This window comes from Panthera uncia, chromosome B1, assembly GCF_023721935.1.
Source record: "Panthera uncia isolate 11264 chromosome B1, Puncia_PCG_1.0, whole genome shotgun sequence".
NCBI classification, from domain to species: Eukaryota; Metazoa; Chordata; class Mammalia; order Carnivora; family Felidae; genus Panthera; species Panthera uncia.
The window spans coordinates 18,429,999-18,446,074 of NC_064811.1; the positions used below are offsets into that span (position 1 = coordinate 18,429,999).

Sequence of the window (16,076 nt, forward strand, 5' to 3'; positions counted from 1 at the left end):
TAATGATTTTTGAGCTAACAGGAATATGGTCACATTTCTAGGGAATTATGGGTAGAAAAGAGGCATATGGGAAGGTGATGGCCTCTTTAGCATACATCCCAGTCATGGAATGATGATAAGCTTTTCAGTGGAACCTGATCCTAGAAATACTCGTATTTTATGATCATTTCTTCCCGCAAGTTTCCAGTGTCCCCCAAATGCTGAGAATTTGCCCAGGGGCAGTCACCTGATTACAACAGAAGAGTCAGCTCATGTGACCCTCATATTCCACATGCTTGACTGGAGTGGAGCTTTGGGAACTTTGCAGAATTACTAGAATCACATGGGATATATTGAAGGGAACGAGGAGGTGGAGGACATTGAACTTAACCGTGCAGTAGAACAGATAATGCCTCTGTAAGTAGAATGAAACAGACCATTCTGAAAGGGAAGAAACGTGGCATAAAGGCCATCCCATACTATCCTTCCCCCATCAAGACGTCTTGTTTCCGTTCTCGCCAAAAAACTGTGTCTCTTCTCCCCAACGTGTTAACAGAGACCAATGAAAAGAAATAGGCTGCTTTGTGCCCATCAATAGAATCTATATAGCATCTTTTCCCCCAGGGATTAATTCAGCTTTTGATTAAATCTTTCTGAGATTTAAATCATGATGTTACAAACCTCCAAGGAACTCCTCTATGAGTTGTGACCTTCTTTATTACTCTCTGCTGTTTGATAAAGTACGAAGATTGATTTATAATGGCGTATAATGTGTTTGAAAACAAGGAATGGCAACAGGAATTGCAAAATACGAGATTAATACAAAGTAAATATTGCAAAAAGGATGCTTTGGTTAAAATATTCTATAATTAATGCTGAGTTACAACTGTGTAGCTCGTAACACTAGTGTCAAATGAGTATACTAATGTTGGGGCTGTAAATTATATCCAATGATTAGCTAAATAATCCTACAACGGAGAGAAAACCGGCAACGCTGAAAAAGAATTTTGAATATCACATTGTACAGTTTAGGCAGATTTCGTTTGGAGGACTTCTGCATTGAGACAAGCTCCCCTTAAGTAAACCATTCATATTCAGCGCTCATTTCTTTTTATCAGCCTAATTTTGGTCCCAATAATTGTTTTTGCCATTCGTGTCATCAAGGATGGGAGTGATTTAATGTTTTGAGGACAACATGAAAAAGAAATCTTTTGTTTTGACGCAGAACATCCTCGTATCAGACCAGCGGCTACTACTGCTGCTTCTGCACATCCCCTCTTTACTCTCCAAAGGTTTTGAAGGGTAAAAAGTTAACCTTTAAACCCTTTAAGAGAAATACTTGCATTATTCTAATGTCCTTGCTGGGTCCAGCCAGAAGATTGAAAATGTCGTATACAATTTAAGCATCAGCCGAGACGGGTCAGAATCTGAGGGCGATCTACCGAATCTCCAGGAGTGCTTCATGCCCACGGTTGTCAATGAGGATGGTATTTGGGTTAGATAATGGCAATTTTTATTTTCTATTTTGCTAACGTGACTGGCAAATCTTAGAGTGGCATAAAATAGAAATAGTGGGCAGCGCTTCTTGTGTTATTTGGCAGGTTCCAATGTACTGTTTCCAAGAATTACACACACTTTTTTGCTCTAGGAGACAGAGGGGGGCGAGGGCTGGGATATATTTAGCCACCTTCCCCCCAGCGCCCCAAAGTTTAGGGTGGGTCTTGCAGTGCAGGTGGCTGGGACCGGGGACAACCATCTGAAATCAGGAGAGGACAGAGCCCTAATAAGTGTGCCCTCTGTCATCTCTGTCATCAGGACCACCAGTCACCTGCGAGGCACAGCGGACAGACATCCTGACGGCAAGCTGTGTCAGCGGCTATTGGCTCGTCCCATATTTAACCTGATGACTTACATATGATGGGGGCTGCGTCCTGTTAACAAGTCTTCGAAACGTGTTCAGTCCATCCACAGAATTGCTTCCTAAGCTGAATATTCAGCAGGTTTCTCACTAGGGGCAATGGCTTGTACTCAGGAAGACACAATTTCTGTACAAAAACAGAGGCAATCCATTTCATAAAGTCTCACGTCACTTCTCGTGATAGAAAGCACTTCTGCCTCTGCCACTTGAAAGAAGAGAAGGTAAAACACAGAAGGTCTACGTTACCGTACAGCTGAAATCCATCCATGAATATGGAAAAGCGGGGAGAAAGGGAGGGAGATCCAGAGAGGAAATAGAATAATAATAAGCGAGTAATGGGTACCGATCTGAGAAACATGCCAGGAGTTTGGTTACAATAAATAAGAAAAGCAGAAGTAGATTTGAAACATTCGTTTCCCTTTATTAGCTCAGTGAGGCTGATGTGTACTGCACATTTAAAAAAAATCACAGGAATTTTCATACAATGAATAAAACCACAACAATACATGTAGAATCGGCAGGTGGAAAAAAGAAAAAAAAAAAAAAAAAAAAAAAAAAAAAAAAAAAAGCCCGGCAAGGGCTGAACTAATCGCTCACTTACCCTCTTCAGCATAGTTCAACCAACAGTGTTACACTTTCACCTACAAATCTTAAACTAGCTCCATCAAATCAGCAGTTCACATTATTGAAAATGTCTGTCACATAGGTACAAATTTAGAATCATCACATTATATTACATGGCTATTCTAGGTCATCTATAGATCAGGTCTTAGACTACAGCGATTGAAGTTCTCGTTACAGCCATCGAAAAAGGACACATAATCATTACCTACTGTAAGCTCACATCTAAAGGCATGAAAAGGTTTCCTTTTTTCAACTGACCCAACCACACACCCCAATAGTGCAAAGTTCCCTCTCTGCTGCTTTGAATGTTGACAGCCCAACCGCGTTGTTCTCGGAGTCGTTTAGCAAAAATTGATTTGGTTGCACTGGAAGAATTATTCTGCTACATCTCTTTAAAAAAAAAAAAAGGAAGAAAAAAAAGCCCACATCTCTAAAGCACCGGTTCGGTTCCCAAAACTGTAGATGTGGTACTTACCACAGCAAGAAGGCAATGGCCTGCGGTCATCTAAAAATCCTACTGATCTATGCTGAGATTTGCCTCCAGTGATGATGGTGTGCATGTGTTCATTGGAAAGATTCTCTCCAAAAAAAAATTACAAATAAAAGTAAGAGGAACACAGTTTACGTTTTGATGGCCTACCCACAGGGTCTGCATAAGATACAAAAAGCTCTACTCGGACGGTTTAGTGATTCTCTTTTTTGCACTAATTTTAGATGCAATTTGAAGTCCGTGGAGGAAAACTATCTTCACGGTAACAATATTTGTCAGGCCAGAGTGGGGATAAATTAAGCCTCAACGTGAAATCTGCAGTGTTGTCTTTTTGAAAAGTAAGAAAAGAAACCAAGTATTTGACTCATGTCAACAATCCAGGGCAAAAAGGAGAATGTATTTAAAATTGGATCACAAAAATTTAAAGGCAAAATAGAGAACGCATCTGGTCCTTGAACACATAATATGATTTACTAAATATTGATTTCTTAAAAATAATTTATTGCTCTTAATAGTCTTTTTTATTATTATTATTATTCTACAACAGAAGATACTCAAAATTCCGAAAGAAAGACTGTAAACTTTAGTTTGGCGTTCACACAGAGTTAAAATATCTGCATTTAACCTACAGAACAACAAGAATTAGGCGGATTAAAGATGTGTTACTGCCGTAACGCAGAACCTGTGAACAAGTTCTTTGATTTCATATTTTTTTTTATTGCTTTCTATCTACTTAGAAATAAGAAGCCAAAAAATCAAGCAAGCATCCGACAGGACAGACAGTGGATTCACTCAGAACACAATATGCTGGTGATAAATGAATACAGCTATCAAAATTAGCTGCATTGGCCTGGGGGTGAAATCCGTTCTCTAAGATTGTGTTGGGCGAGAGAAAGGAAAAGAACGATTAAGTAGTAGGTGTATCACGTCTTCCAGAAAAGTCATGTCGGCCAAACTGTAATCGAATCTCAATTTAGAAACTTGAATACACACTCCAAACTTTCCTGACTTCCTTTCCAGGGGCTCCGCACTCGGATGAAATCCTGATGCTCAAAATGGAGGTTTTTCTGAAGTTTTTATTGAATTTAGCAGAAGCAATGTCATCAAGAACAACATCATGGTCACGTGAGAGGCCAAGCTAGTGCAAGTAGAGACACCGCTTCTGCAAAAGCTGAATTTTCCAAATGAAACATTTCAACTGCAACCTGACAGTCGCCATGCATCCTAGGTAGAAAATTTCCACTGGCTTTATTATTTTCATCCCCTCATAATTTATAATAAATAGGCTATCTGCAACTGATAAATATGTCTCTTTAGTAAACAAAGGAATGAAACATCAGTATTTATACAGGATGCGTAACTGTAAAAAATACAGATAAATACCATCATCATACTCTGCCAAGGGAGAGAGATACTGGCTTCAAGAATAGTCTTCAGACACACATTAATTATTGTAAAAATCATACTGTAATTATTACCTCAGCATTTTGTATCAAATTAAAATCACAAAAATTAAAACGAAACAGCATTTTAAAAAGATTTCTGACCTCTAGTTTCAAAACTACTGTTGATAGAGAAAATAAAAACATTTCTTAATGGTTACCCATTGAGAGACTTTACATAAAATCATGATTATCTCCTAGAAAAATTTTAGATGAGAAAATTTCATTCCCCTAACAAATCCAGTGTATAAAACTTCAAAGGAAAACAAGCAACAAGAAAATGTGGAAAAATATCGCGTAAGTGGTTAATACCTTTAGGGGGGGCTGGGATATTTCTTGACAAGATGCTCAGATTGACGCTCACGTAAGAAGGGATGGATGTGCGTAAAGCATCATTTTGTTGTTGCACTTGACGGACACACACACTGTCTTTTTTGTTTTTTACAATCAAATATATATAAGCAGTAAGTTCAGCTTCTAAATATGTTAGTGTACAATAATTGTATCACCTCGTAATTACATTTGAATATTCTTGATTAAGAAAAATTTAGCAGTTTTGAAAAGAAGGCTGCATTTACAGTGCATAGCTGTAACAAAAAAGAACATCGTTGTATAGTATGCACACAAAATAAAAATACTCCATTTAACATCTGTAAATACTTCACTACATCAGAGAATGTAGCAGTGACACTATCTGAACACATACCAGAGAGTTCTACCCAACTCTCATCAGTAATGTAACACCGTGCCCGCTCCTCAGAAAGAACCACTGAATACGCCGCGCGCTCGACCATTTACGAGGCTTTTGAAATTTGCAGTGGAAGATCAACATGTGGGACATTTACATGGGTGTCAGGATAGAGGATGAACTACAGAAACTTCAAAATGTTAGGAAAGTTTAGCATTCTGGCGCCCGCAGTATCCTCTCCCACCCAGACTCCATGGCAAAAGGAAAAAGAGAAGAAAAAGAAAGAGAGGGAGAAAGGAGGAGGGAGAGAGGAGAGACAGGGGGAGGGGACGGGGGGGGGGGGAGAGAGAGAGAGAGAGAGAGAGAGAGAGAGAGAGAGAGAAAGGATATTAGTTCTACCGAAACTGTGGTTTCTTCGGGATTGTCAGATAACCATTGCATTACGAGAGAAAGCTTGCTTCAAGTTGATTTTGCACTTTCTTAAAAAACAGAGTACGGAGGTTGATGCCCAGACATCAGTGGCTGTCATTTTAGGGTGGTTTGTGGTCGGTTGGTTAGTTTGCTTTCCTTTTGAATTTATGCTTTTTTTTTTTTTTCTTTTTGAATAGAGTATGAACATTTTGAAGTTCTAGGTTTTACGTGCGTCTTCATGGAACTGCTGCCATTTGAAGCGATTCGCCCGGGCACACTCTGGTCACGTGCCCCCAGTCCCCACCTGTACACACAGACTTCCCCCACACCAGCCGTGCGCATGCGCGCACACCCACGCCCACACACCCGCAGCCGCGCACACACCCGCGCGCGCAAACACACACACACACACACACACACACACACACACACACTCCGTCACCAAGAGACTCCAGGGAAAGCAAAGCTGACACCCGTGAATAAACGTGCTTACTGGATATCCTTCCTGTCTCTTGCCTCTTCAGCAGCTGTGTTCATGTAAACCATTGTTGTTGTTGTTCTTGTTGTATTGTTGTTGTTTTGTTTTGTTTTTATACAGAGAGTGTAAAGTAGGAGAAATTCCTAAGTATGACTTGCAATAGTCAGTTAGGGAAGGACGCGCTGTCCCGTGAGGTATTCACCGTCCCTCTGTCATCTTCAGCCAGGGAACATGTTACCTGCGCAAGCTTCTCTGAGCTTCTTTCAGTAAACTATCAAAATCCAGAGAGTCATACTTGCTCTTGGTGGAAGCAGGGTCAAAGTCATCTGAGTTTGAATCTGCAAGAAACCCAAGCTAGGTTAGAGACACCCTTTGCCAAGTGTCATTAACTCAATCATCCAATTCAAGATTACCTGATTCAAACACAACTTGTCCAGTTAAAAAAAATATACCCAACTTTTATCGGAATATCTAGATCTAGATCTAGATAGATATATTGCTATAAATATCAATAGTGATATTAATTGATATAAATATAATTGACATCAACATCAATATTGATATAAATTTATATAAGTACATATTTGCAGAGGGTATATACACCCAATATTTTATTGGCATACTATTGATACATATATATAATTTACATAATAATTTATGAATAATATATCAGTATACTTATACTTTATTGGCATGCTATTGATACATATATATAATTCGCATAATAATTTATGAATAATATATCAGTATACTTATGAATTTATATATATATAATATATAATACATAAAAATAAGTATTTAAAATACACATATATTTGCAAAGGGTAAGGGGTGGGAAGCATTCAAAACACTCATTTATTGACTCATTTTAGTCTTAAACAATCCTAGGAGATAATCAGAACAAACTTAGTCTTTCTATTCATAGCAACACATTCAATCAATATACTTTAAAAAAAAAAAAAAACATGTCCTGCCCCCTTTCTGGCATGTTAAATGACTTACCCAAGGTTCCTCGACAACTGAGGTGGACAGGTAAGAGTAGAAGCTGGAATTAATTTCCCTATCCAATAGGATGGATTCACAGAGCATAAAAGCCAGGAGAGTGGGCAGGAGGGAGAATCATTAGAATTTCACCCATTCGCCACCTGACTGCTCCCCTTTGAAGCAGGAGGGACATATGATCCATTGATCTATTCCAGTACCTTGGGGAAACCCCAGCAATAGTGGCACAAATTATGCCCACATGAGAAGGTTCAGGGAAACACTTCAGGTCCAGAGAAGGTAAAGCCAACCTCTTTACCCAAGAATACAAGAGGAAAAATTCACAGGTAAGAATAAAACCATGGTCTTCTTTGAATTCCTACGCTAGTCCAAGTCAGCTTTTGTGAAGAGTTCCACACACTTCACATAGCCCTTAACAAAACTGTCATGTTCCAGCAGCAGTGGATGTGAAATGAAATTCTGATTCTAAATATTTCTGATTTTCCTCCACTGACATTTATAAAAAAGTCGGATATTTCTTGCCGGTCTTGCAAATGAGGAAAAGGTATCTTGGAGACAGAATAGGAAGCCTCTTGCAAATAAACTCATTCATTTGAAAGCACTTATTTGAAGGGAAAACAAGACCTCTCTGGGAGACATTAACAATCCTACTAAAATATGAACCCTTGTATGTTTTATCCAGAATAAGTTACAAAATAGAAATGTCCGAAGTGACAGAGAGTGTAAGAGTAGATAATGTGGAGGCATACTCATTGACCTCACAAGCTGTTCTGCTGAAAAGGTTGCAATCCCTCAAGCTCTCCAGTACCGGGCTGATTTCCCCTCCTCGCTTCGAGCTCCTTTAACCATCTCAGATTTAAAGGCAAGGAAATTCCTTCACTTTTGTTTTTCCTTTCATTCTTACCATCCCTTGTATTTACTGACGTTTTGTCAATCCAGTTTTTCCAGGTAAGAGCAGCAACTGCAGTCGGCCTCGGACATAAAAGAAAGGGGAAAAAACGGCCAATCGCTCCTCACTAAAATCTCCAGGAGTCAATTCTTAAATCACACTGGCTCCCACCCTTCTCTTCATAGCCTGATGAGCAGTTGGCTCGTATCACTAAAGCCTCACGACCAGCGGTTGTTCCAATCAAAGTCTTTCTTGTAGAAACACACACACACACACACACACACACACACACACACGCGAAGTCCTGCTCGTGGCTTGACATTAACTTGAAATCAGAATTCCACTTGCATGACAAATAAAGTTAGAAGAGCTCCCTGATGGCCGGACTCTGTGGCATTAAGGTCATCACTGAAACATCAAGAGCACACATACATATCTTTCCTGAAGGAAATTCTGAGAAGACTTAAAATATCTTAACTTTGGGTCACTCTACATCAAACCCAGAGTTTCAGGGTTTCCATATTTTCGTTAGCAAAAGATGCTCCAAAACCGTGGCTCTCAAGAGTTTCTTCACTATGAAACATGCTGGCTGGTATTCACATAGATGGAATCACTTATACGGGCATACTATGTCACACTACGGGCATCTGCAAACTCTTTGTCATCGCATGAATACAGAATGTGGTTACGTACAATTCCTGAGAAAATAACATCGACAACACCTCTTTCTTGCCACTAAAGAAGGATGTCGCAACACAAGCAAGACATAATAAAAGTTTTACGGGAATAACCCCAAAGCCACTCTAGCTATTAAAAATAAATAAGTTGTTACAAATAATGATACCGTATAAATAGAAACACATCATGCTACAACGGTATTCCTACCGCCTAGAAAACTTTTGGCACAAAGGAGGTACTAAAATGAATATTTTTTGAATGAATGTATTAATCTTGAATGCCAGCATACTAAAAAAAAAAAGTGGTTGAAAATATTTGTGTTGGGATCTTGGGATGATTTACCAATTAATGCCAAGGGTATATATAAAGTTATGGATATATTCAAGATGCTGATAATGTAATACATTTTTTGAGTTAATAATTTGTGGTGGATATATTATTTATTTTATTTTTCTTAGTATAAGTTTTATGCGATAACTAATTCCTGATGAGCAAATTATTATACTCCTTTTTATACCTTTTTTAATGTTTATTTTTGAGAGAGACAGAGACAGAGTGCGAGCAGGGCAGGGGCAGAAAGAGAGGGAGACACAGAATCTGAAGCAGGCTCCGAGCTGTCAACACAGAGCCTGATGCAGAGCTCGAACTCACGAACAGGGAGATAGGGACCTGAGCCGTAGTCAGGTGCTCAACCAACTGAGCCACCCGGGCACCCCAAATTATTATATTCTTAATACTGACCCATCCTTCTCTTCTGGTCCTACAGTCCTAATTTAATTTCTATCTCTCCTCTTCAAGATTTTTCATCGAGGTCTTTCAGAAAGATCCATCTGTTTACAAGATAGTAAACAGACAGACAGACTCACAGATTACAGATTCATGGAAACCAGGTCTAAATCCTGGCTTGACCTCGGTAACTTTGATTGTCCCTTTAAACTCTGAGTCTCACTTATAAAAGTGGCTCATGATATTAACTTGGAATCATTATACTGTGGACTAATAGCATTGTGGTAATCACTAGGTGGCCTCCATAGCAGAGGGATAGGATGTGTGAGCTAACTTGGCTTGGGGAGCAAATAAAAACAGAAAAAAAACTGGTTAAATCTATCTAAAATGATAGGTCACTTTACTCTTGGTAAAATTAATCTATATCACATCATTTTCACTAACTCTGGACACACATATGAGCTCCCGATCCCTCCAAGTGTCCAGTCTGGTCTCATGTTCACCAAATTCACCGGACATTCCCTGAAGCATTGCACCGAACATCTTCAGGGGACAAAAACAAGACACATATGAATGTCATTCAGTTCCGAAGCTGACCCCTGACGCTGACGCTTTCATTTTAAAATAACTTGAAATTTCAGAGGCGCCTGGGTGGCTCAGTCGGCTAAATGACCGACTTCAGCTCAGGTCATGATCTCGCGGTCAGTGGGTTTGAGCCCCGAGTCAGGCTCTGCGCTGACAGCTTGCAGCCTGGAGCCTGGTTCAGATTCTGTGTCTCCCTCTATGCCCCTCTGCCCCTCACACTCTGTCTCTGTCTCTGTCTCTGTCCCTGTCTCTCTCTTTCAAAAATAAACAAACATTAAAAAAATGAAATAACTGGTATTTCTAACTTCTCATTGCCATCATTTATAATCATAATCGTAGCTTCTATTTATTGAGCACCTACTTTCTGCCAGACACCGTGCTAACAGCTTCACAAACATTTATTTAATCTTTGCAACAACATTACGGAGTGGTTTACAAATGAAGGACTGGAAGCAGAGGAAGTGTAATTGTTTGTTCAAGGTCAGAATTTAAGTCAGGTTTCAAAACCAGGTCTGTAAGAGTCCAAAGCCAGGGGTCTTTCCACTACAGAGCAACTACGCTCCAATCGACTACCCTTCGTGAAATTGTAGGGCTTGAGGGAATTGGAAAAAGCCATGCTGCTACAATACACATCAAACCTACTTTTCACAGAATACAGAGCCAGCTTAGCGACGGTCAAGTTTCTCTTGCTGCTGGCTAGACAGAGAGATAACAAGAGGGGAAACATTCTTCTTAGAAATATTTCAGGGAGGCTCCGGTTCAATTTGGAAATACCATCCAATCCTCCCTCTACCAGTGATGAATCGTGATTTAAAGGCCCCTCTAGGTAGCTTATTTTAAACTCTAGATGTTTTGAAAGACTGGAAACACCCTGGCCTTCATCACTGAAGAAAATAAGTCAAATCAACTTAAGACTTCAATCCGTCTTGACTGTTTTTATCAGCCAACATTTGAACAAATGACTTGCCACCTTTTATATTTTCATCCCTAGGCCTCTATCTCTCTGACAGTCAGCTGCCTCTCCCCTGCTTCATACTATCTATTTAGCCTGTGAAGTGAATTATAGCATATTCCCTCCCGAACAATGCACACCACCTATATCAATTACTTTAGGAAGACATCACTTCGGTGGAAGGGAGAAAAAAAATCCCCGTATTTGGTATTCATTTCTTTCTTTATACCAAGCCAAAGCAAGTGCAGACAGATACAGAGTAATGCTTCGGAAGAGATTTCTATGTTAATTTTATGATTATTGTTACAAATCGATTTAAATAATTATGTCATATGCACAAGACATTTGCCATTTTCCTTCCTTCATTCCTTCATCTAAGAATTTAAAGGCTTACAATACACACATTAAATAGGGACCGACATGCAAAGGCACCAAATTAAAATGGAGAAGAAAATTAAGATGTCCATTTTGGCATTATTTATAATGCCAAAAAATTGACAATTAAATAAATGTTTAGCTGTAATGGAATGATTAAATATAATGGTACTCACCTAACACAATACAGTGCAACCATTCAAATAAGTTGATAAATTATTTTGAATCCCATGAATCACAGTGGAAAATGAACTTCTATAATATTAACTGAGAAAAGTAGAATTTAAAGCTTTATAAATCTATATGATGTGACCTCAACTGTAAGAAATTAGACATTCTGAGACAAAACACTGGACTGCAAATCACACAGCAGACCTTTAGGTGATGTGCTGATGGGTGATAGGACTATTTTTCTTAGTACTTTTTTATATTTCCCAAATGTTACCCCTTGAGTCTGTATAACTTTTATAACAGGAAAAATGAATACTTAGAAATGCTTCAGTTTCCTTATCTGTCAAAGGGAGGTGACAGTAACAATAGCCACCTTCTAAGATTGTTCTGTAGTAATTAAATAAGAAAATGCTTGCAGAGCCCCGGGCACAGTGCCTAGCATCTGGAAACACTAAAAACAGAACAGGGTTGTTGTTTTTTTCCCCTCTCCTTTTGTTTTAAAGAAAGTATAGTGTGATTTAGCATATGAAATTATATTTTCTCTTCTCAAGGTGTAATTTGTAGAATATGTCTTAACATTTTTAAGAGTTTGTAGGACAATAAGGAAAAAAGAACCAGACTTTTGCATATTCTGTTCCATGAGACAATGATGATAATGCTAAGGTTTATACAAAAGGAGTTGCACTGCAAACCTACACAATGAAGACACACACACACACACCCACACACACACACACAAACATAAACACTTGCTAACATACACATACGCAAATAGCCCAGACTTTCGGCATTTGAGAAGACACTACAAAGAACTCACTTCTGTCCTTTGTTTCCAAAACCTAAGCCCCTTGCTTCTGAGAATGGCCCAGATGATAAAAAATTAGAAATAAGATAAAATATGTATTCAAATATCCCCCCTAGCAAAATAAAATGATGGCCCAACCCAATATGCCTATGGTTTACACCTGCTTCCATTTTTGAGCCTTACATTATGGATTCCTCATTCCATGTACAATAAAATCCATACCTAGGTCTGCATAGTTAGACTTGAAAAATTGCTTGCGTCCACAAAAGTACAGCTCGAAGTCAGTTTCATTCGACCTGCGCAAAGTGTATCCATTTTCAAGAGCAGCAAAAGCATCACAGGTATAACGGTAGGTAATGAAACCATAGCTGTCTCTGGAACAGACAAAGAAGAGAGGATCAAAGCTGGTGAGGAAGGATTAACATATATGCCTGTAACCCGTCCTTACTTCGGGAGACTTGGCTGGTGCCAACGTCTCAACCGCTGCATCCATTTATCAGTGTGATTGTCCTGTCAAGCAGCTAAATACTTATTTCTGGGACAGGAAGTCTCAACTAGAAAGATTAATAAATAGGGATAAAAGAAAATAAATAAGGTTCTGAACTCAACATGTCATCTGTCAAAGCATTCCCATCCTAGTAATCTTATGGCCATAATTTTTTACATATGTCAGCCTCTAAACAAGAAATAATCTTGAAGATTCTTACCCATCATCCCGCAGATTTACTGTGCACTCCTCAATTTCACCAAAAACTTCAAAACGGTCCCTCAGTTCCGTCCGTGTTGTGTCAGGTCTGATTTTACCAACGTAAATCACACGGCGTTCTTCCTGGGGAAGGGGTGGGGGGGGAGTAAGGAGAGACTTTTGCCAGTTCTGGAGATAGGAAGGAAGTTACATCTCTAGAAACATTCATACGTGTATGCTCATGCGCACCAAGAACCCACGGAGCATGCCAGTGAAAGCAAAACATACACTAAAACTGAATGAGAGACAACACGTGACCCCAGTTTTCGTGCCCATTTCTCCAGTCCTGCTCTTTCTCCCGCGCACCCTACCCTGGATCTCACTCTTCTGCTTTTGCTCTCCAGCTCTGTTCTTCTCTCAAGTGAGCGTCTATGTATTACAAAAGAAATATGGGCAATGCGATCTCTTTATCTCTGGACAGCTGGAAGATACCTGTTAAATATTTTAACACCTGTGACTTGATTATTCATCTTCCAAATTGGTAAGAAACTGACCTGGCTTGCAAAACTGCTTAATTTCTCATTTAACTCAGGATTGGAATAATGAGATGTACAAATTTAGACATCCCTCGAAACGACGATTCTTAAACTCTGGTATAAATAAAAATTACCTGGGGTGCTTATTAAAAATGCAAATTATTGGGGTTTATCCTGGCTATATTAAAAAAATTAGAAAATACGATTCACCAATCTTCATTTTTAATAAGCACACCCCAGTGATTCTGATGCAGGTGGTCCAAAGACAATAATATGAAAATACAGTCTTAAAATGTAGGCTATTTTAAGCCATGGGTCTCTGCAGAATAAGAGCTATAAAAGAAGCTATAAATTTCACTTTAGCAATGAATCTTATTTTAGGAACAGACTAGAAGGGTGTGGCCTAATTTTCAGAAGTGGAGTCAATATCATCATAATCTGAAAGTCACCAGCAATTTATAGCCTACAAAATATGGGAATAATATCTTACAGCCCAGGGATGGACTCCTTTTTCAGGAAACAGTAAAAAACACTTCTCAGTGTAAGAAGCAATCCTGTATTTGTTGTTCCAAGAAGACAAGGCCAAAGGTGATGATGTCCCTCAAAACCAAGGCAAGGCTTTTCGAGAACATGGGGCGTCAATGGAAAGAATGTGCTTACCAACTCATCTATATGCCTACTGAGAACAAACAAGAATGAAGTGAACTTATAGGTTGCAAGCTTTAAGTTAGATGGGAGCCAAGATTAGGAAACACACAGGACTAAGGCATGGATTCAGCTTGCCGAAGAGTTTCCTCCAGATGTACTGAGGGTATCCTGTCTCGGATGAGGTACAAAGTAATCTGGGCTTATGGCAAAGAGATACTCTATGTTATTCCCTGCATGTCTTTCCTTTTCATATGCCCAGTATTTAGCAAAGGGCCTGGCAAAGAGTGAAAACTCAGTAAGCACTTGTGAAACGTAACTGAGCAATTTACAGACTAGAGTCTCCTAGGTGATCCGATCATCCGTTCATCATCTTCTTTTACCACAGGCAACACTCATATTTCTGTTTTGATAAGAGAAGTTCCTTGGAGACTCAGATTCAAATAGCCAACTGTCTATTTGACATCTCGAGCTGGATGTCCCCTGAGCACTTCAAACTAGACCGTTACCCAAACCCAGTGCTCCAGTTCCACCCTCTCCCCAGTAGGTCTCTCTCCAATGGTCTTAATGTCAGTGAAGTTAATGTCATCTAGCCAAGATTCAGGACAAAAACCTGAGCGCCTTCCTCGATTCTTCCCTTTTAGTCCCCTCTATACATCCAATCATTCATTGGCTCTGTTGATTTTACCTCCTAAATACCTGTCTGGTCTGTCTCTCTTACTTGATCTCCTCTAAACCGAGGTGCCAGCATCTCTTTGTGGACTAGCATAACAGTCTCTTAACTTGGATCCTGGGTCTATATTTATTCTCCTCCAATCTATTCTTTCACTTCAATCGGAATAATCTTTGCTAAGGGAACAGGAATCTGATCATGTCAATTACTGTCTAAAACATTTCAATGGCCTCACATAACTTTTAAGGAAAGACCTAAATCATTAACAGGACCCATGAGGCCTTGCGTGGTCTAGACTTGTCTCCCTCATGGGTTTTCCCTCCTACTTCCCACTCATCCCTTTATTTTCCAGCCACCTTGAGCTACTCGGTCCCTAGTATATACTGTGCTCCTTTCCTTCCCCAAGGCCTTTGCACAAGCTGTTCCCTTGCTCCTTATAATAGCCTCCCCACACTGTCTCCTCCTCCTCTTCTCCGATATACACATACTGTCTAAAATTACACCGAACTCAACAATCATTTCCTTTCTGAGACTTGAGATGAGGTCAGGTTTCCTATCATTTGTTCTTATAGTCCACTATTTCTCTTTCAGAGTTTGATGACCAATTGTAATTAAATAATTAATAATTAACTCGTTGTTTCATGTCTGTTGCCCCCCACAATCTGCATCTGTCCGATTGACAACTGTATGTTAAGGGTACTTGAAACCTAACAGAGTCTAAATGAATATTTGTTGAAAAATCAATCACCAGTCAGTTAATCGATGTCAACACTTACCCTTACACCCTTCATTGCATCAAAGAGGCTGAAGGGTAATCCTTACTCCCTGAGACTCTCTAAGAAAATGGAGAATGAAAGCCAGGTTTGATGCCTAGTCATAGGAAAGAACTTGCCAAGGTAGTTAAGCTGAGGGAATTGACAAAGGTTTCCATGACTTGTTTTTACAGGTTTAAGTGGAAGAAGTGTGGAGTAACTACATGTTTGCAGAGCTCTCACTCCTAAAAATCACTTCTGAAAATCCGAGGTGGGCCTCCACTGAAACACTCAGTAAAACACAATTCCCTTGACAACAGCTATCAGGCCTAAATGATTGACCGGGTGAAGTCCCACAAACAGAATGGACTGCCTGGTTCACTTCCATGTAGATTGTATGTCTCAACTGAAGGCTGTAATTGTGTTGTTCCAGACCACCCAGCACATCCTGGAAATCAATAAATATAAATGGATGGTGAGACTCATCCTGGGGCAGTGTTGTACATTGGAGTAAGGGACTCATAACACCACATTCCATTCTATTTACAGCCAGCTCTAGCCAAACAGCCAAA

General features: G+C 39.5%; 1 protein-coding gene across 2 annotated transcripts in view; it reads right to left on the reverse strand.

Moving 5' to 3' along the window:
• Positions 1 to 2,269: 2,269 nt before the first annotated feature.
• PPARGC1A (PPARG coactivator 1 alpha) overlaps positions 2,270 to 16,076 on the reverse strand; it is a 112,541-nt gene continuing 98,734 nt past the window's right edge. The window contains exons 11-13 of one of the 2 annotated variants that reach the window (XM_049630387.1): positions 12,921 to 13,042; positions 12,436 to 12,587; positions 2,270 to 6,368 (exon numbers count right to left, since the gene is read on the reverse strand). In XM_049630387.1, coding sequence (XP_049486344.1) covers positions 6,265 to 6,368; positions 12,436 to 12,587; positions 12,921 to 13,042 — 378 coding nt within the window. In that variant the 3' untranslated portion in view covers positions 2,270 to 6,264. The remainder of the gene's footprint in view (positions 6,369 to 12,435; positions 12,588 to 12,920; positions 13,043 to 16,076) is intronic. The other variant, XM_049630388.1, reaches the window with a different exon arrangement.